Source organism: Hakea prostrata, chromosome 4 (genome assembly GCF_041222555.1).
Source record: "Hakea prostrata isolate BN-2017 chromosome 4, UWA_Hpros_2, whole genome shotgun sequence".
In the NCBI taxonomy this organism is placed as follows: domain Eukaryota; kingdom Viridiplantae; phylum Streptophyta; class Magnoliopsida; order Proteales; family Proteaceae; genus Hakea; species Hakea prostrata.
In genome coordinates this window covers 1,513,969-1,536,147 of record NC_142603.1, presented here as the reverse complement: position 1 = coordinate 1,536,147, position 22,179 = coordinate 1,513,969, and the positions used below count along the sequence as shown (strand labels likewise).

At 38.2% G+C, this 22,179-nt stretch overlaps 1 protein-coding gene across 4 annotated transcripts in view; it reads right to left on the bottom strand.

Annotated features, from left to right (window-relative positions):
* LOC149016964 (RNA-binding (RRM/RBD/RNP motifs) family protein) overlaps positions 1 to 22,179 on the bottom strand; it is a 45,546-nt gene that overhangs the window by 18,507 nt on the left and 4,860 nt on the right. For all 4 annotated transcript variants that reach the window (XM_089151265.1, XM_089151266.1, XM_089151267.1 and 1 more), the window contains exons 8-9: positions 13,334 to 13,467; positions 7,468 to 7,607 (exon numbers count right to left, since the gene is read on the bottom strand). In XM_089151265.1, the coding sequence (XP_089007391.1) occupies positions 7,468 to 7,607; positions 13,334 to 13,467 (274 nt within the window). The remainder of the gene's footprint in view (positions 1 to 7,467; positions 7,608 to 13,333; positions 13,468 to 22,179) is intronic.

Sequence of the window (22,179 nt, the reverse complement as noted above, 5' to 3'; positions counted from 1 at the left end):
TCTTATCCATCCTAGTTTTGCCACTCATCCATCATAGCATCCTCATTTCTATTACACTGAGTTTATCTATATGATTCTTTTTAACAGCCCAACACTCTGCACCGTACATCATAGCTGGTCGAACAACAGTCCTATAAAATTTTCCTTTAAGCTTTAATGAAATACGCCGATCACATAAGACCCTGGACGCACCTCTCCATTTCATCCACCCTATTTTAATTCTTTGGGAAACCTTATCCTCTAAATCACCTCTTTTACTTATGATTGAACCTAGGTACCTAAAACAATCACTCTGAGGAATCTCTTTATCGTCAAGTATCACCACCTCATCATCTGCCCGATCATGACTAAAGTTACAAACTAGATATTCTATCTTTGATCTACTAAGTTTAAAGCCTTTCGATTCCAAAGCTACTCTCCATGATTTTAATTTGGTATTAATCCCCACTTGGGTCTCATTAATCAACACAATATCATCTGCAAAAAGCATACACCAAGGGACCTCATCTTGAATGTCTTTGGTTAATTCATCCATTACCAGTGCAAAAAGATATGGGCTTAAAGTTGACCCTTGATGTAGCCCAATTGTTATCGGGAATTCATTACTTTGTCCCCCCACTATTCTAACACTAGTCACTGAACCATTATACATATCCTTAACTATATCTACATATTTACTTGCAACACTTCTTTTCTCTAGTACTTGCCAAATTAACGCTCTAGGGACTCTATCATAAGCTTTTTCTAGGTCAATAAATACCATATGAAGGTCTTTCCTACAATTTCTATACCTTTCCATAAGTCTCCTAATTAGGTAAATAGCCTCTGTTGTAGATCTTCCCGGCATAAACCCAAATTGGTTCTTCGTAACTGTAGTTAAGTGTCTCAAACGGGTTTCAATTATTCTCTCCCATAATTTCATCGTATGGCCTCATCAATTTAATGTCCCTATAGTTATTGCAACTTTGAATATCTCCTTTTTTTTGTAAAGAAGAAAAATTGTCACGAAGAATGCCTTCGAGCAATGCTAGGCATGCTTCCTTCAGTATTGCCTTCAAAGTTGTCAACGCCTGAACAGCTTAAGAGGAGAAGTTTTAAGTTGGCTAGAGATGCTATCTTTCAAAGAGCCAAAGAACTATCATGCCATCTGTTTCTGAATGACTCCAGTGTGATAAAAATGTAGCTACTAGGGAGTATTATTTTGGTTAGTTTGGTTTTTGGTGAATTCCTTCCCTTTGTCAGCAAATCTACACCAACTGAGCGGCTTTTCTTCAAATTTGCCAGTATCCAGATCTGTTGGGTCATACATCAAGAAGGAAATTAGAGCAGTCATGAAAAAACAAAGAAATATCCTAGGTTATATCTGGGTGTGAAGCACTCTTTGGCCAAGGAGCATCCGAAACAACCTAAATTTGAAGGAATGACTCCACTAAGCATGACTCCATTTGGGGTCAACTAGGTCCACTCTTACCTTCTCAAATCTGACTCTATCCTGATTGTCCTGGGTCCACTCTTACCTTCTCAAATTTGACTCTATTTGGACTGTCCCTGATGTAACCTAGGGTTCGGGCTAGTCTTTAGGATCTTCTCAAATAGAACCAGCAGTACTTTGGGATTAACTCCTTGCTTTTTGGGGTTAAAATCACTGGGGACAGCAGCTAAATTACACTCAGAACACACAAGGATCCCTGCAGCTAGGACTGATTTGGTTCCCAACTCTTAGATCTTGGTATAGGTAGGTCTAGGGTTGACCGGCATAGGAATTTAGGTTTTGGCTAGCTTAGAACTAGGTCTGAAATCAATGGAAAATATTCTCTTCCACACAAACTGTAATTTCAAAAAACTCCCAAAGTTGGGGTTTGTAAATTTAAGACTCTTAATTAATGTGTATAAGACTCTTGGTTAGGGTTTGGAGGGGAGGTAGAGAAGGTGAACGGGAAAGTAATCCTAAACGGGTCTAGGTTTTGGTTGAGAGGTTTGGGAGTAATGAGAATTTTAGTTAAACTAGGGTTAGGGTTTCTAGAGCAGGTTCTTACTAAACTAATGAAGGGTGAGGCTGTGATGGATTTAGAAGAATGAAAAGAGAGGGAAGAGGGGTGCAATCCAAGGATGAGGGAGGATGAGGGAAGGGGATACAATGGTTTTAGATTCGAGGGCTGCTGCTACTGCCGCAAGGTATGGGGATGGTTTCAGATCTTGCGCAAGGTTTAGGGAGGGGTATTAGGACTGGAGAAGGGGATGGGGTTTGCTTACTTAATGCTTGCTGAATAGGCTTGAAGAGTTGTTGAAGACCACCACTGTTTAGAGGTTCTTCAATGGTGCTGCAGGTGATTGAAGAAAATCCGAAATTGCAGACTCTAAAACCCAGGTCGTGGAGCTCCTTCCCATGACTTCAAGTCTTCCTTCAATGCTGGTTTTTTTTTTTTTTTGGTTCATCAGGATCTGATTTGTTTACAAGAGGTAGGGGCTTTTTTATAGCCTCATTACATTGAAGGAATGCAACTAGGACTCTTAACTCTAGTTGGAAAACATACTTGGACTCAACCAAGGAATCCAATTTGGATTATAACTAGACTTAACTTGAATAGGACTCTTATGTAAAGAGTTCCTAAACAAATACAACTTGCAAAATGAACAACCAATTTCCAGAAGGAATCCTACTTGAGAACTGGATTCTAACTGGGACTCCCACTCAGACAAAGACTCTTCAATAACTTGTTAACCAGGACTCAAACTCAAAATGAAAAGTAGATCTAGGGAGATCCCTTCTCTAATTGGAACTCCTAACCAAGCTGGGACTCTAACCACTTGTCCAAACTTAAAACAAAGAGTAGATCCTTGCTCTTATAATTATTCTGGATCCTTCTGGAGCACTTTGGAGCCCAAAGGAGCTGGGAAATGACCAAAATACCCTAGGGTAATTCAGCCAGCTCTTGGTTTTGCATAATTTTGGGCTAAATTTAGGCCTAAAATATGAAGGGCCCTATGGTAGCCAATCCTGGTTAAATCAGTCCCTATCACAACCCCCCCCCCAAAAAAAAAAAAATTTCATGAAGCTTCTCCTCCTAAGGCCCCCAGCCCTCTCTGCCACCTTCACCTTGATTTCTTACTGCTCCTCTACCTCCTTGTGGCTGGATCCATGGCACCCTTCAGGCATCCTCTATAACCTCTTGGGTCCTTGATTGGTCTGTGCTTCTTACATCCCTAAGTCTACCCTACTCTCTAGTTTCATCTCTAATGGTTCTTGGTTCCCTCCCCCCCCCCCCCAACCTTCCCCCCTCACCTCCAAGTCTCACTCAAGTTTGGTCCTCCCTTGCCCCTCTCCCACCCTTTTCCCCATAACAAGCTCAATTGGCTTCCTACCTCTTTCGAAAACTTCTCTACCTCGACTTGGAATCTGTCCTACTCCCTTGACCAAAACGTCCCCTGCACCCTCTTACTTGGTTTAAAGGCCACATCGCCTACCATGCTTTGACTGTTTGGAGAGCACAAGCATTGCCTTCCCACTCAGTCCTTTCTCATGTACTGCTGTTTCCTTGCCCCTTCTTCCGCTCTATTCGGGAGAAAGTTGTCCCCTCCATTTGGCCCTCTTTTGGCTTCATCAGAATTGCTTGTGGTTATTGAGATCTTTCTCTGTCTAGGTCCTCTATTTGTAACCTTGCAAGTAAGTTGGTGTTTGGTGCAGCAGACTCACTTATGGTTGGATTCTCTTCTTCTTCTTTTTTTCCCCTCGATAATAAAGCAGGAATTTATAACAACATCAAAAAAAACTTATGGTGGATGTAATGCCCCGCATCTTTTTCTATTATTATTTTATTATTGTGGGTGAACATGTCTTTGTGGTCAAGGTCAAACATCACTTGTGGGTCCCACAACAGTGGAATTAGACTGAACCGAAAGCGAGGAAATGATCAGCGTAAGTTTCTGGACCTAGAGGTATGAATATTAGCACCTGAAAGTGGGCCCTGCATAAGATATTACAGCGGGCCCACAAGCCCATAACAAAGCCCATTAGTCCTATAATTAAATATATTATATATATATATATATATATATATATTATATATTATATATTATATATATTAACCGACTTAAGAGGACCGACTTAAGAGAGATTAGAGGAGGAGGTGGCATTTAGGATAAGATTGAGAAATCAGATGCAGAAAAGGAGAGGCAGTATGCGTGGAAACAGAGGAAGGTTAGTTGAGAGAGAAGAGTGGAGTGAAGAATAAAGAAGGTACAGAAGAGGAGAAAGAATTTTACCTGTACGTGGAAGGGAAGTGAAGGCAAGAAAATCAGAGGGAATAACGTAGAGAAGAGAGAGGAAGTAGAGGAGGAAAGAGCAAGGAAAGAGAAAGGAAAGTACTTGCAGTTGCAGTTGCAGAATGTATACAGGAAGGAGAGAGAAAGAATGAAGAATGAATAATAAGGCCATTAAATGAGAAAGAGGGTAGAGTTGGAAGATTAATGGGATTTGTTACTTGTCCGTGAGGTGAGTTGAGTTGAGAGAACAGAGAAGAAGAGTTAAGGAGAGAGAAAATAAGTGGAGTGTTTAAGAAATTGAAGAAGAAAGAAGCCATTAAAGAATATTAAGAAGAGAAGAGAAGAGACAGAACGTGCAAGAGGAGAGAAAGAAAAGTGAGCTAGAGGAGAGAGAAGAAGTGGAAGTGAAGTGAAGCATAGAGGGAAATAGAGATAAAGGGCAGCCATTAAAGGCCTTAGGGGAGAACGTGGAGAAGAGGAGAGAGAAGGAGTGGAAGCAGAGGAGAGAGGAGAGAAATGAGAGAAATAGAGAAAGTGGAGGGAAGCCATTAAAGGAAGAGGAGAGAGAAGGAGTGGGGAGAAGAGGAGAGAGAGAGGGAGTGGAGACAGAAGAGGAAGACAAGAAAGGAGAGAGAAGAAAACCGTGGGGAGGAGAGAGAAAGGAGGAGAGAGAGAGAAAGAAAATAATATAAAAGGGGGGAAAATTCCCTGTTAGCCCCTGCGTTTTCGTAATTTTCGTTGATCGATCGAGATGCAAGGAGAGCGAATTATGATGGAACCAAGGTCAGGACACGCACGGAATAGGTAAGTAATATTGACCAACCTATGTATGATAAGTTGGTGTTTTTCTTTAATAGATATGTAGCATGCACATGGCAACATAAAGTCTATGTTATTTATGCGATGATGCAATTTGTGTATTGAACAAAATGCATGGAATTGGATGACAGTTCAATGATTAGATTGAATTGGTTGAAATGGAATGTGGATAGTGTGTTTGAACTGTTAATCATGAATTTGAAAGGATGTTTATGCATGTTAAATGTAAATTATCATGCTCTCATATGTAAATGATGAAATGTCATAAACTATGTTCAGATGAGATTGAATGATGCTTATGATTATCAGATATGGAATTGTCATGCTCACATATTTACATGATTGAATTGCATGAATTGTGTTCAGATGAGACTGAATGATGACTGGATTGAAAAATGTTCATGGAAATGTGCAGAGCATGGTAAGGCAATTTTAAGAAAGAGTAAAAGAATAAAATGTTAAAGGCTTCTGTAAGACCTGGTACTTATGTACCCAAATGGGAGGGCATGAAGCGGCTTCTATAAGTCCTGGGAGGGCATGAAGCAAGACTGAAAAGTGAAAAGAAAAGAAAGAAAATAAAAGAAATAAAGAAAGGAATAAAATGTAATGGCTTCTGTAAGTCCTGGTACTTATGTACCCAAATGGGAGGGCATGAAGCGAGACTGAAAAGTGGAAAGATATACTAGACCGATGATGGCCTCCTGTAGAGAACACCTGGACTTGAGCCAAGAGACTGATGCCACTTGTGTGGTTGAGACTGATGCCACTTGTGTGGTTTTGACTGATGCCACTTGCGTGGTTGGGACCGATGCCACTTGTGTGGTTGAGACCGATGCCACTTGTGTGGTTGAGACCGATGCCACTGCGTGGTTGAGGCGGCCACTTGTGTGGTTGAGGCCGATGCCACTTGTGTGGTTGAGACTGATGCCACTTGCGTGGTTGAGACTAATGCCACTTGTGTGGTTTAGACTGATGGTGCTCTCTCTACAGGTAGCGCTTAGGTCTAGTTTAATGAAAAAGGAAAAGGAAAAGGAAAAGAAAAGGAAAAAGGAACAGGAAAAGGAAAATGATAAATGAAAAGAAGAAAAGAAAGGAAAATTTGGAATGTATGATGGTATATGATTTTGATGTGATAATCGATGCATAATAAACTGCATGACTTACTTACATGGTTGTCTTTATTGCTTACTGGGCCGCAAAGCTCATTATTGTAAATGTTGACAGGTACTCAGATTCATGATAAAGGCAAGGTGTTGCCATCTGTCAATGCCTTTAAAGTTGAAGATGTAATCTCATTCATTTCGTTACGTTTGATGTTTGTATAACTGGACAGTGAATGTATATATTTCTTTGAGACTGTATGTATTGTTCTAGACATTGTTGAAAGGTCAAATGTAAATATAACAGGACTTTAGATTGTGTACATATATATGTTTATGGGTGAAACTGTCAACCAGGTTGTTTGTTTTTGAGAATGTTTTGTCTAGCATTTTGTTTTATTGATTATAAAGAGATGTTAACGAAGAGGAGCTGTCACGTGCCCTAGTGGAATGTACATGATGTGGGCCCCACTAAGCCTGTGAGAATTGGGGTCGTGACAGTGGACCCCGAGAGATGGACTTCCAAAAATACCAGGTCTGTTGACTCCATTTGGAAAGCCATACGCTTCGATGTCTCCTCTAAGCTGCAGTCTCTTCCCCATCCCAAGATTTTGGATACCCTACGAACAAGCTTATCACTTGTTGCTTGGGGCCTAGCCTTACAGGCCAGTAGTGGCTAAGTGTTTGTTTGTTACCTCCCAGCCACTCAATCCCTCCTCCCTCCCACTTTACCCTTGTGTATTCTCTTCCCTTCTCTCCCCTTTGGTGTTTTGGTAATTAAATATTTATTCATCCAAAAGAATTTTTGAAGGCATCAACATCAATGAACCACCAAAAGTGGTCTCGTTTTAAAATATGATACATGTGTGGCTTTATAAAATGCTACGATCTCTCTTCAAAAAAATCATTCCCCAAGTGCAGTCGAAGTTAATAAGAGGGAATAAAATTTAATTATTCACTGGTCTCCCTTAATATATTTAAAGATTACGACAAAATTTAAATTAAGTGCCTAAGCACATTGCAAAACAAGATAATTAATTGTTTCATCTTCCTCATCAATGATGTATTACATACTCTTAGAATGCCATCAAAAAGAGGAGGGAGGGGGGATGGTTTGATACATTGAGGTAGGTCACAAGAAAATACATGGTTTTCTAAGATTGAGGTTAATATATGTACTTAAGTAATCAAAAGTACAAATCGATTGACTAGAACATGGAATTTTCACATTAAAAGAATAAATACAAAAACTACATAAGGCAATAAACTATCAAGTATCTCATACCTCCCCCCCAAACTGACGTGCCCAAATATATCCACCCTTAATCTCTTGTTGATGTAGTGAGGCAACAGAGGCACGTGCTGCTTTAACACTTTTGTAAAGTACGGCAGCAGCATCTAGTTTGCATCCATCCTGAGCAAGCCCTGCAACATTTTTTGGAGAATCTCAAAGCATCAATAATAAACTCAGGCAGAAAAAATGCATTCCTACTAGCATGCAAAAGGTTTCTCTTCATTTATGATAAAGGGACCAATACAAAAATCAAAAGACATACGCTACAACAGAAGCAAAGAACAAGAAACAGAGAAGTATATTTAAGAGAGAGAGAGAGAGAGAGAGAGAGAGAGAGAAAGAAATGATTTCTTCATCAAGAAGTCCATATCCAACTCAAGCCAAGATGTCAGCAGGGCCATCTGGTAACTTTCTTCGAGGTCCTTGACATTTACCCATGTTTCCAAAGGCTTATTATTAATACTCAAGGATGTCCCATCAACTGGAGTACAGCTACTTGCATACCCGTCTCACAACTTTGATTGTAAGCATATTTGATGTTAACCCAATTCTAGGGTCACGGTTTCTTGGAAAGATTCCTAGAATTAAGGATTCACCCAGAATCTTCCAGCAAATAATGGTAAAATATTATGGGATGCCTATGGGTATCTAAGAAAATTGTGGGAAGCTCTTAGGAATGATATGGGTTGTTAGGGTTTTAAGATGTTGAGAAAATCAAGGAAGGCAAAGTAGAGGGAATTAAGTGTTTGCATGGGATAGGAAGTATCTTGGATAAGGGAGGGAGGCATAGGGGATCTTGTGGTAAAGTGAAGGAGGGGTTTGAGACTTGCAGCAAGGGGAGGGCGTGCTCTTGCTGGATTCTTATTCAGCAAGGGGAGGGCGTGCTCTTGCCTGGTAAACATATGGATTTTCTTATTCTTCTTTCTTCTCTTCTTTTCTTTTTCTTCTCGTTCTTTCCGTTTCCTTCTTCTTTTTCTTCTTTTTTTATTCTTTATTTGCTCACTTTTCTTTCTTTCTTTCTTTCTTTTTTCCTTTTCTATTTGAATTCTGCCGCAAGTCTCAGAGAATAAAAGAAAACAGAAAAATGGGCAGAGAGAGGCTGCCACAAGAAATAAAAGGAATGCAGAAAATTAAAAAGAAACAGAAAAAGGGAGGATCTTGGGGATGTCGCAGGGGAGGGAGGGAGCTGGGGATGCTTGCGCAAGGAGGGAAGGAGGGGGAGGGTTCTTGGTTGAACTGCACGGTAGGGGAGGGCTGTAATTGTTTAACTGCTGGAGATGAAGAGAGCTGCTGATGATGGCTGAAGAGAAACTGCTGCAATTGAATCCAGAAACCATAAATCTGCCGAGGCCCCCTCAAACAGACCCCGACTTGTTTCCCTACAAGCAATATTCAATCTTTATTCAATGCAGCAAAATTTTACAGCCATATGTGGGCTCATTTATAGCCTTAGATCAAAAAAGAAAGAACTTAAACCAAACTAGGAGACTCTTTCTTAACTCAACTAGACTTAAAGACCAACTTAACTTGGGTTTCATTTATAAGTTAGGTTACCCTATTACAATTTATTAACAAACACCTAAATAAAAGACTGAGACTGACTTATCTAAAGAGTCTTCTTTAGGAAAAGACTCCTTACCTTAGTTACAAAGTAAACCACAATCACTAATAAAGACAATTTCTAATTAAAAACAAACTCCTAAAAGATAGACCGGAAAAAGTTAAATAGAAAACAAACTCTTCAAGTAAAAAAGTCTTATCTTATCTACAACTAATCTATGGAAACCAACTCAAACACGACTCAAATAAGAAAAGTTAAATAGACTGGGCAAACTCTTCTAATAAAACTAAATTCTGGAATTTAGATTCCAGCAATAAAATAGGCTCTAAAATACCCAAAATACCCCAAAAATAGGGTTCAGCCAGCTTGCTTGGGTGGGTCTCGGGGCCCACTTTAGGGTTCAACCAGGGGGGTCAATTCATTTTCACATCAGTATCTCAACCTAGTAAGAGCTTAAGAAATCCTATTATGATTTATAAGTCAGAAACTAAGAATTCAGATAAAACAATGTTTTCTGCTGGTGGTCACTTTAACAGCCCTCCCTCAATATATCTAGCTAGCGACATAAAGCAAAGACATGAGCTTATTTCCATCTCTTATTTCACTGTTAAACTCCCAGTTCACTACTTTATCTATGTTTATTTGCACATACCTGGTGAATGAAACCATGGTATTAAATATCGGAAAATCTCCCCGAATTTTTGGCAGATCCTGGTAATTTTGACCTAACCAAAACGGATGGGCAATTGAAATAAAGAGGTACCAAAACCCGACTGGGATTTTGGGAAATTTCAATATTTTGGTCTGAAATCTCAAAATTCAAACATTTTGTGACTACCACTCAGAAGGAACAAACTGAATCAATTTTGTGAACATCTTCTCCTACCCATACAAGCTAATAGCAGCATCATATGACTTATCACAATGACTCAGAGGATCTTTTCACAACTGGGTGATCCATAGCCTACGATAGTTACTTAAAGAACAATCCACATTAGTTCCATCGAACTTTCACAAAAGTACAAAACAATTGTACTAAAACTTTATCAGAGTATGATGCGATAATATCCTTGAAAATTATCAACTTAATTATTATGAGTCTTCGACAATATGTAATAATAATTCACTACATTACTCGTTTAAAACTTTAAAGTGCTTATTATTTATGCTCTTGAGTACTTCACCTATGTATAAATGTGTAATTACACATGAGGATTCAATGATATATTGCCCATGAAGGGTGAATACCAAACACCTATTTAGGTAACTATTTTTGCAATATGGTCATCTAAATGTTTTAATAACTAAAATAAGCTTTTCATGAATGTGAATTTATACTTCAAGAATGCTTAGATGTGTGAAAATACATTCAGACTTCACAACATACAAGCAAGCAAGAGTGTGAATCTAAAATAGTATTGTGGTTTTTTTAACCAAACTAACCAGGGATGTGTTTATAGCCCCCAAAAATGGCTGCCAAGAAGAATCAGACCCAAAAATTGGCTAAACCCCACTGTAACACACCACCAATATTTGGCAGACCTTGTAGCATCGGCCTGAGGATGATTTACTCAATCCTAAAGGTGGTCTAACTTGGAACACTGTTGATAGAGCTTTGGGGGCATCTTCATCATTTAAGGGCCACAACAGACCAAGGAGATCTCAACCAAATCCTCTTAAGTTAATTTGTGCAACACACGTTGCAAAGGCAAGGAGTTCAGGGAGAGGGAATTTGAAGAAGATGACTTGGAAATTGGAATCAGATGGAGATATGGAATAAGAGGAAGAAGTGAATGATGATGAGAATGTTTGGATAATTATGGTGAAAGGGCAAGGACAAGAACAGCAGCAACAACCACAACTCCCACTTACTACTGATTTACTTGATGATGATGATTATTAGATAGTTTGTACTTTTGCAGTTGGATATTTGACTATGTATGTGGGGTTTGGCCTTCGGACTTCAGCTATATATAGGGTTTGGACTCTGGACTTTGGATACATATGGGGATTTTCGTTTAAATAATTAGAACTTTGAATTTGGATATTTGGTTTTATAATTTGCTTCATTTTCTTCTTCTTCTTTCTCTTCATCAATAATTTATTTGTGTCACTTTGGCATTGAATATGATGGTTTCTTATTCAATTCAATTTATAGGTTGCTTCCTTGCTCTTTAGTTTTTTTACTTCCTAATACTAAACAATGGCAGATGAGTATACTGCTTGGCAACATAGAGTCCAGATGGATGTAAGAAGACAAAGGACAATGTGTAACTACTACGAGTCTACAAGAGAGTCATCCAATAAGGTAAAACAAAGTTCAAGCAACATTTGGTTAGAGCTTATACAGATATTCCCAAGAACCACAAACCCCCTCCGGAGGTGCAGGATGCTATTGCTGAAAACTTGTACCATTTGGAATTGGCTAGAGCTCAATGACATAGAGGAGCTGCAGGACCTGGTGGAGCAGGTGGTGGTGCTAGTTGTGCTGGTGCTGGTGCTGGTGCCATCTAATGACGTTATGTTATGCTGCTTATGCATTGGTCCTTAATCCCATTTTACAAGTATCTTGATTTGAATGGTTGATAGTATAATACTTTCCATAAATTATTTTTTAATTTATATACTACCTAATTACTTAAAATTTATTTAGGACCTAGGGAATTACTATGTGGTTTCTGGTATGTTGGATGACCTAAGGTAGCCTAATGTTAGTTTTTTTATTATACAAGATATGGTATATTTATGTATATTATGAAGAACAAGAGTATACAGGGGATGTACACTAGAAATGTCCCTTAAAACACGTTAACCAATAACTGCCTCGAAAGCACCTCAGCAGGCGCCTCATTGCCTCAAGTGGCCTAAACCACCTCGCATCGCCTCATTGGCTTGACAATACTGATTCTGATCTTCTAACCTGGATCTACTTAGCTCAAGAACCCTGTGTTTTGTTTTTAAAATGAATTAGCATTGTTCTAAAAGTAAATGGGTTCCGCTTTGCCTTCAAATTTTTCGATAGAGCATCTCTATTTCTACCAAAACCTGATTGTATATGAAACTGAATTTTCTGAAATTTTTGGACGAAGTTAACTCATATTCTGTTGCCCAAAATTTCTAAAAATTTTGTCGCTAGATATCAGCATGTGGGTTTCATGTGGCAATCCTCAGCTAGCTCAAAGTTTTGGGTGAATTAGAGTTTCTCTTTGTTTCACCTCTTCTTCTTGAAACCTTCTCTTTATTCCACTGGAATTAGGATACATGGGTAATGTGTTTTCACTTTCATATCTCACAGTGTTCTTTTGTGAAAAGTTTGTGCTTTCAGTTTTTTCCCCCTGACTCTTAACACCTCATGCCTTACAATTAAAGAAGGGGGTAAAAAATCAACTTGGGTCTTCATTTATTCTGAAATATTTTTGCTAAAATTCATTATTCAATGGAAGTTTTAATCTTTCCCGTGGTTCTTCCTTTTTTCATGTGGTCTGCAGTCTGGTAGCTGTAAGACCCAACCTCATGTAACTTCACCTATCTGACCCCAATTGAACAGTCCAACACAGGCACCACAAGCTTATTTTCCGACTCTGACACCATAGCTTGAAACAACAACAATGTCAGCTACAATTGCCAGTCTTGCAAGGCTGAGTGCTACAAAACACAAGTGATTGGAAGAAGGTGGCCATGGTCAGCACATTATCTTCCTTATTTTCCTTATCCTAGCATATTTCATTCATTTCTGTGAATTCAGGAGCACCAGGAAGGATACAGATTATACAGGATGGACGAGTCTCCCAAAGAATATCTATTTGATTGGATTAATTTGCTGTAGAGAGAAGGAAAGATGGAGATCTTATTTTGCTGATTTGTTTGTCTAACTACGTTTCCATCTGAATTCCAGCAGGATCCTTAGATGGACATTCTTCAATTTCTAATTCATGTTCTTGTATAACTTTGTTCATTAGTATTTCAGTATGTAATCTACTTGCCAGGTTAACATGCATGTAATTTTTCAGCCTCTACTAGTGCTTTCTGGGAGATAACTGGATCCATCCAACAGAAGTGGATAGAAAGCTCCCATGAAATTATACTGTAGGTTGCATTTACATTAGTTTTGGTGAACACCAGAAATAATTAGGTTACGAGCAAGCCATACTGGTTTCTGTTTGTTTCGTATTTCCATTAAACCTTTCTAATCACTGTCACCAGACAGCATTTCTAATTTTCAGGACACAGCAACGCTCAGAAAGAGCTTAATACACCAAGATGCACAAAAATAAAGGAAAATTGGAAGTTACTAACCATGAAGTTCGAGCATTTCCTTTGGAAGGGGATACGTTACAGAACAAACAGGGCCCACTTCTTTGGCATGGCTGAAAACTTCCTCAGCCATCTCAGCGCTATTTAGTCCACCAAATATGACTGTTTTGGCAACCCTTCGCAGCATCAAAGTAAGAAATGAATACATAAAAAAACAACATTACTCCATCAACCATTCATAGTAGCATCAGGCATAAGCAAGACAAAAATGATAATTTTTATGAAGTATAGGTTTCATGATAATTATAGAACTCATGAGATCTTGCTGAGATATCGCAAGATATCTTGGCTTTTTGAAAATCTGAGACAAGATAGGTGAGTCCTAAGAAATAGTAAATTCGACCAAGATCTTGATTCAACTGAAATCTCAATCCAACCACTGTTATAAACATGCACCAACTCGATCGTCTCGTCCTTTTCCCCGCTGCCTTACTGAAAAAAGATGGTTTTACCAGGATTTTGCCATAGTTTTGACCAGAATGCCTACTAGGCTTCATCAATAACACTCCTAGAAAATCTATAGCAAAGATTGAGGGTTTACAACCAGATCTTCAAGAAAGGTAAGATTTCATCCCAAATTTTATTTTTTCTAAAAACTCTACGTTCTACCCTAGTATTTTTAGTCATGTATTCTCGTGGTTTAAATCATAACTATATGATCTTGTCATGTGATTGTGAACTGTTGGGGGGTAATCTGGTAATTGTATCTTTTTAAGTCATGAACCGAACCGGTTGGGTTCATAAGGTTCATAGCTCTTTGTATATGAGAGGGCTGGGTTGGTTCAGGTGTGTGTGCAAATCGATTTCCTCACATTTGGGGATTTTCTGTTCTACGGTTCTTGGAGCTCTCTTGAAGGGTTTCTCATGGCTGCAATGTTCGATCATCTGCAACTTCGAGTTCCATTGGATCTTGATGAAGGTTATTGAGGGCTTTTGATCAGTGGAAGAGGACGATCACTCGATGGTACTTTGGAGGCCTATTGTTACCTGTACCAGGTGTAATCGTGAACTTCTCCTTTCTTCTTCTTATCTGTAACATCCCAAGATTTAGTGTAGTTGGATTCAAACCTGAATCCCGGAGAGTAGGCATATTGCCGAACTCCGTAATCATGTCTTCTTCTCTTTCAAACTTTGATAAACCTTGCATGCTTCGGTCCATATAGTTCTTAGGGCAATGAGGTATTAACGGTCACAGGTTGTTAGGGTTTTAGGCTACATTTCATTCTTCTTATTGATTCAATTGATAATTCATATATGTTAATCACCTAATGCGAACATGAAATAAGACCTGGGAACATCAAATTGGCATCAGAGCTCAGGCTAGGTGTTTCGGTTGAGCTTTGGCTACTGCGCTTCTGTTGGTTACAATTTTGGCTACTTCTACTTCTGGTTAGGAATTGATGATATACATAATTTGTTTTTTGTTTGTATAATTTCTGCCTGTTAGCATGTCAGCCTGTTAGCCATGTTAGTCTGAGATAGCCTGTGTTTCGGTGATTTTCTTTTTCTTGTGATTCTGTGGAGACTAATTGCTATTATCTATGCTTAATTGGTTTATATGATCTCATAGGTAATTTCAGGATAAATTATTGAATTATTTTTCCTGATTATATAATCTGTGTATGCTTCGGCTGCTGCTCTTCTGGCTAGGACTTGATTATATACAGTTGTATATATTTTTCTGCATCTGTTGGTTAGAATTGATGATATACATTTGTTCTGTATAGTTTTCAACCATTGCTGGTTCGGATTTGATTATATATATAATCTGATTTTTTGTTTAGTTCTACCACTGTTAGCCTGTTAACCTATGTTAGCCAGTTAGCCTGGTTAGAAGGTGTTAGTTGTTATCAAATTAGGTTATGTATGTTATTTACATAATAATTTGATGTTTGATCTCATAAGGTTTTAGGTTGTTTTTACAATTTTTAATTTCAGATCTTGTAGGTACCTGCTTCTGATGCCTTATAACTTTGCTGTTAACATTCGGTCCTATGCTTGATCTGATTTTTTATTGTAATGGAATAAGCCTATGTATGAGAAGATATTCTGATATGGTTAATGTTTAATTAATCACTGTTATATATTTTTTGCTAAATATTCTTTTATAAAATTGCATTATTATATTAGTTTGTTAATATTGGCACTTTACTTGGTTTGTATTGGCCTGTTGTGTTAACATCTAATTAAATAAATGCTGATGTTTTTGTTTTTGAATGATATTAGCAAACAAAGTGTGATTAATTGATGCTTGATTAGTTTAATCTTCCTTTCTCAGAATTGTTTATATCAGTATTGTTTGAATTATTTCTTATATACTGATTTGTTGTGATTTACCTGCTTCAAAGTGGAGTCAAGCAAGGGAGTTGGTCTACCAAGGGAGGGCACTCCTCCCAGTGTGGTCAGTGGGGTTACCACAGGCTCGAGTAGAGCAGTAGGTCTAGGGTTGAATCCTAGTTACCTAAGTTTGGATACTCCTATGGGGGGTTCCAGGGTAGACATTGAGAAGTTTGATGGGACAGGGGACTTTGGGATTTGGAAGAGGAAGGTTCGAGCCTTAATGGCTCAACAAAAGCTCCTAAGATCAATAGATGACCCAGTTGCTTTCTTTGAAAGTATTGACCCAGTCTTGAGGACTGAAGTGATGGAGAATGCAATTGGTTGCATGCTCTGGAACATCACTGATGGGGTTATCAGGTGTCTTGATGATGATGACAATACTCCTATTAAAGTTTGGAATAAGCTTGAACAAATCTATCAAAGAAAGAATCTAGGTAATAAAATTTATTTGAAGGAGAGGTTGTATGGGTTTAAGATGGACCCTACAATCAGCCTTGACAAGAACCTAGATATGTTTAAGAAGTTGATTCAAGACTTAGCCAATACAGGGGAGAAGACTAAATTGGAAAACCAAGACTTGTCTATTATCCTATTGAATTCACTTCATAATGATTATCTTGTTGTTAAGAACTCAATCAAGTATGCTTGTCAAAACATTTCCCTAGAACAACTGATTGATGCCTTAAAGAATAGGGAGTCTGAACTATTGGCTTCTAGTAAGACTAAGGACTGGGGAAAATCTGTTTGTTAAGGGCAAAGGCTCTTACTAACAAGGGAGACCCAAAGGGAAGGGAAAAGTATTTGAAAGTCATGAGAATAACAATAAGAATAATAATGGGAACAACAAGTCTGATGCAAACCTCAAGAGATGCTTCTTTTGCAAGAAAGTAGGACACTTTAAGAAAAATTGCTTTGCATACAAGAGGAAGCTGCAAGAAAGTGAGACATCTAATAATAATGTGCCTAATTCTGGTGAAATAAACATGTTTGAGGTCCTTTGATGACCTAGGTGCTTTCTATGTTAGCATAGACCTTGTTTTAAGACCTGGTTGTTTGGGTTTCCATTGGGTGCACACTTTGGTTTATCCTATTTTGTTCCTTTGTTAAAAGGAGGTGGTCTATTTATCTTTAAGGTGATATGCTTGTGAAAGGAAGCTGTTTATTTTCATAAATCTGAGATAACATGTTTTATGCCTGATTTTCTATTGGTTAAGATATGCCTTGTTGTGTGAGAATTCTTGACCAATTATGATAGTGTTGGCATGTTAAGTATTTATTGTTGTTTTGTACTCTCATGGATGCTTTTTATTTGCATTGATATACATGTCTAACTGAGTTTTTATGCTAGAGTGGTTATAGGTGGTGTTGAGACTGTTTAGTACAGTTGGTTACACATGAGGATTCCTATTTCACTTGGTATAGCATTAGGTGTATCCCTGGTGTTTGGAGAGGTATAGTCTCCATGTTCAGCATGAGTGCTGGTCTTGACACAGGAGATGTCAAGAGGGTGTGTCCTCACATGATGTTGAGGTTCACATGATATTCAGGGGATATGGTTTGTCAGCTTGTATGGTTTTTTGATTTGGGAGTATTTATTGTCAAATTTATGGAGTTGTCTGGTAAGATGACTAGCACCAGTTTTATTGGTTAGATTATGTCTTGTTTGCAGTTGTATTTTTATGTGGTCATTGAGTCTGGTCTTGTAGGTCAGAGTTGTTAAGTCTTATTGAGTTTACTTCTTTTATCTCTGGTTTGGTTTCTACTCTAGGTGACCTGGATGTGTCTAGTTGTGACTTGTGCCCGTCATGTGTGGTGAGTGGGTGAAGAGGTCCTGGTTTGAGTAGTGGTAGTAAGCCAGTGATGGATTGAGGAGTGTTATTGCCTATTTGGGTTTGTTTAGAATATTTTCATCTTGTTGGTTAAATGTAAGGCTATTAGAATGTTTGCTATCCTGAGTTACTCTCTTCATTATTTTAATGGGTAATTGGATACTTGTTGTCTTTCTTTACTTTAGTGTGGAAGAAAGAATGATTTGCAACTTCTTTAGGCATTTTAACAACTAAATTTGAAAATATGACTTGTTAATGAATTCTGTTGTAATTTCATTTGAATACCCTTGGCATTGATATATGACTTGATGGTTGAGTTTTTTTTTTTTTTTTTTTTGCATTGTATTTGCATTTTTAGGTTGACAGTTGCCTCTAGTTTCTCATTTCATTTTCTGTGTCTTATATCTGCATCTATGTGGTTTACATATTGATTGCATGATTGTATTCGGGGAAGGTTTTAAAATCAGAATTTTGAAATGAAAATACATGGATTTGTTAGGAATTTCCTAAGTTTTTGGAATCTACTGATTGAGGGGGAGAGATTTATGCTTACTTGTTATGTTTTATATATTTGAATTGTTTAATCTCTCTTCTCTAGTTGGTTAAGTTCTCTTATGTATCATGTGATATGTTTTAGACTTGACTTGGCTTATATTGTAAGCATTTGTAGATTCATGGGTTGTGTTGGCATTGTCAATTATGTCATGATCCATGTTGTTCATCTGTTGATGTGTGTGAGGTTCTGTTAATCTAGGATTGTTTTTTGGATATCACCATGGATTTCTTGAAGTTATACTTGTCTCTTGTTTAAAGTCTTACTTGTTTTAATTCATATATTTATTATGCTTTGGTTAGCATGAGTAAGTCTATGTGGTGGGTTATTATCTTTTGTGGAGATTGTATACTTGTTTTTCATTTATCTATGGTGTGGTGATGTCCAGGTATGTCTTGTGTTTATTTATCAGGTTTTGCATTTGTTGCAGTTTTAGGGGAGATGCTGCCCAAATTTTTAACTCTTATTATGTTTGTCTCAGTTTTGAGATATATGACTGGTGTGTGCATGTTTGCTCTTCATAGTTATATGAGTGAGTTGTGAATTATGAGTTATGATTAGGGTTTCTCTACCTGATGCATTTTGTTGCATGGTGTATCTACATTGAGTCCTTAGTGTTGCATGGTTAGTGCATGTCTAGGTATTTTGCATATTTTATTTTGCTTTGTACTGTGGTCTCTTTTGTTTTGTGTGTGCAGGTACACGTGGATGATGATGGTTGCATCCAGCTCATTATAGTCATTTTGGATGTACAGATTAAGGGGGAGATTGTTGGGGGGTAATCTGGTAATTGTATCTTTTTAAGTCATGAACCGAACCGATTGGGTTCATACGGTTCATAGCTCTTTGTATATGAGAGGGCTGGGTTGGTTCAGGTGTGTGTGCAAATCGATTTCCTCACATTTGGGGATTTTCTGTTCTACGGTTATTGGAGCTCTCTTGAAGGGTTTCTCATGGCTGCAATGTTCGATCATCTGCAACTTCGAGTTCCATTGGATCTTGATGAAGGTTATTGAGGGCTTTTGATTAGTGGAAGAGGACGATCACTCGATGGTACTTTGGAGGCCTATTGTTACCTGTACCAGGTGTAATCGTGAACTTCTCCTTTCTTCTTCTTATCTGTAACATCCCAAGATTTAGTGTAGTTGGATTCAAACCTGAATCCCGGAGAGTAGGCATATTGCCGAACTCCGTAATCATGTCTTCTTCTCTTTCAAACTTTGATAAACCTTGCATGTTTCGGTCCATATAGTTCTTAGGGCAATGAGGTATTAACGGTCACAGGTTGTTAGGGTTTTAGGCTACATTTCTTTCTTCTTATTGATTCAATTGATAATTCATATATGTTAATCACCTAATGCGAACATGAAATAAGACCTGGGAACATCATGAACTTAGTAATTTAAACATTGATGATGAAGATTAACATGTGTACGTAAAATATATTATAGTTGCTTGAACTTGAACTGTAATGAATGGATATATATTAATCAAATCATGGGTATCCTATGTTTTATAAGATGCAATCATTTCTTCAATGAAGAAGTTCCAAACTTAGGACAAAATGGAACTTACATTTACAATCTGAGACCGTCAATATGTTCAGAAGGCCTATAATAGGCGGCACAGCAATTTAAGAGTTTTGGTTTGAATTGGATTGCAAGTTAGAGTCCTAGTTTGGTTTCTTTTAAAAGTTGACTCCTATTGTGAACTCCTTCATGTAGGCTAGAAATAACCCTCTCTAGGTTATAACAAATCAATTGATGATTGATAAAATAAAGCTGAGATTGAAGAAGCAAGTGAGAGAGTTGTGGGTTCCCATGGATGGGACTTGCGGCGGCCTTAAATGAGAGTTTTCTGCAGTTAACTTAGAATCCTAACAAGCTTCATCAAGTCCAGCAGAACCCTAATTCATCTTCAAGTATGTACAACACATTCACAGTCCCACCTCAGCCCCTCCCTTCTTCTTCCTACCACCCACAACCCTTCCCCATCCCATTAAACCCTAGTTTTTAGAGTCCCGACCCTAACCTCCATTGCAGACAACCCCAGCCCCCTCCCAACCCCTGCGGCAGGCTTAGGAAGCCTCCCCCTTCACTCGTAGTTAATCCCCAACCCTCCCTGAACTGTAGTTACAGCCCTCCACCTTACCCTTTCTTCTTCTTTTCTTTTTCTTCGCTGCAGCAGCTTAGGATTTCCCAGAAAAATGAAACAAGAATTATTTCCAATCCTAAATCACCTATATCTTCACCCTTTTAGGTTCAGCTTCCCCATCCCCTTACTCACATTCGATCCCAACCCCCATCCCTTTCCTTCAACTAAAACCCTGGAAAATTCTGCAAATTCCATCTTCTTCACTAGAAACCCTAACCCTAAAAATTTTCGAAATCGTAAATCTCTTCAATCATTCATCCAAACATTGAACCCTTTTAGAATTAGATTCATTCCACCCTAAGTGACCCTCGTTCTTTACCCTAGCTTGATCCAAACCCTAGAAACCCTAATTCCTATCAAGCCCTAGATTCCAAAAGCCTACAACAACAACAACAATAAGCCTTGTCCCAACTAAATGGGGTCGGATACATGGATTCTTGCCCTCCAATCAGTTTTGTTCAAGGTCATGCTAGATACAAGGCCTAAGCTATACATATCCTTTCTCACCACTTCTCCTAAGGTTATTTTAGGTCTACCCCTAGCTCTTCTAGTTCCTTCAATATGGATTATATCACTTCTCCGTACAGGAGCATTTATAGGTCTCCGTTGAACGTGGCCGTGCCACCTCAAACGACTTTCTCTAAGCTTATCACTTATGGGAGCAACTCCCAGACCAACTCTAATATGATCGTTTCTTATCTTATCCATCCTAGTTTTGCCACTCATCCATCTTAGCATCCTCATTTCTGCTATACTGAGTTTATCTATATGATTCTTTTTAACAGCTCAACACTATGCACCGTACATCATAGCTGGTCGAATAACGGTCCTATAAAATTTTCCTTTAAGCTTTAATGGAATACACCGATCACATAAGACCCTGGACGCACCTCTCCACTTCATCAACCCTATTTTAATTCTTTGGGAAACCTCATCTTCTAAATCACCTCTTTTACTTATAATTGAACCTAGGTACCTAAAACAATCACTCTGAGGAATCTCTTTATCGTCAAGTATCACCACCTCATCATCTGCCCGATCATAACTAAAGTTACAAACTAAATATTCTGTCTTCGATCTACTAAGTTTAAAGCCTTTTGATTCCAAAGCTACTCTCTATGATTCTAATTTGGTATTAATCCCCACTTGGGTCTCATCAATCAACACAATATCATCTGCAAAAAGCATACACCAGGGGACCTCATCTTGAATGTCTTTGGTTAATTCATACATTACCAGTGCAAAAAGATATGGGCTTAAAGTTGACCCTTGATGTAGCCCAATTGTTATCGGGAATTCATTACTTTGTCCCCCCACGGTTCTAACACTAGTCACCGAACCATTATACATATCCTTAACTATATCTATATATTTACTTGCAACACTTCTTTTCTCTAGTACTTGCCAAATTAACGCTCTAGGGACTCTATCATAAGCTTTTTCTAGGTCAATAAATACAATATGAAGATCTTTCCTACATTCTCTATACCTTTCCATAAGTCTCCTAATTAAGTAAATAGCCTCCGTTGTAGATCTTCCCGGCATAAACCCAAATTGGTTCTCCGTAACTGTAGTTAAGTGTCTCAAACGGGTTTCAATTATTCTCTCCCATAATTTCATCGTATGCTCATCAATTTAAGGCCCCTATAGTTATTACAACTTTGAATATCTCCTTTATTTTTGTAAATTGGAACCACAACACTTCTCCTCCAATCATTTGGCATTTTCCCTGTGGTCATAATCTTATTAAACACCTAGATTCCAAAAGCCTAAACTGTAAAATTCAGATCTGAAACTGCAATTAAAGCTAGGTTTCAAGCCCTTAAACAAGAAATGTTAGACCCTTAAGCATGGCCAAAACTACATTAACCCTAGCCTAGCATGGCCAAAACTACACAAACCCTAGCCTAACCCTTACATATATAGAATCTACCCAAAACTCAACCACTGAA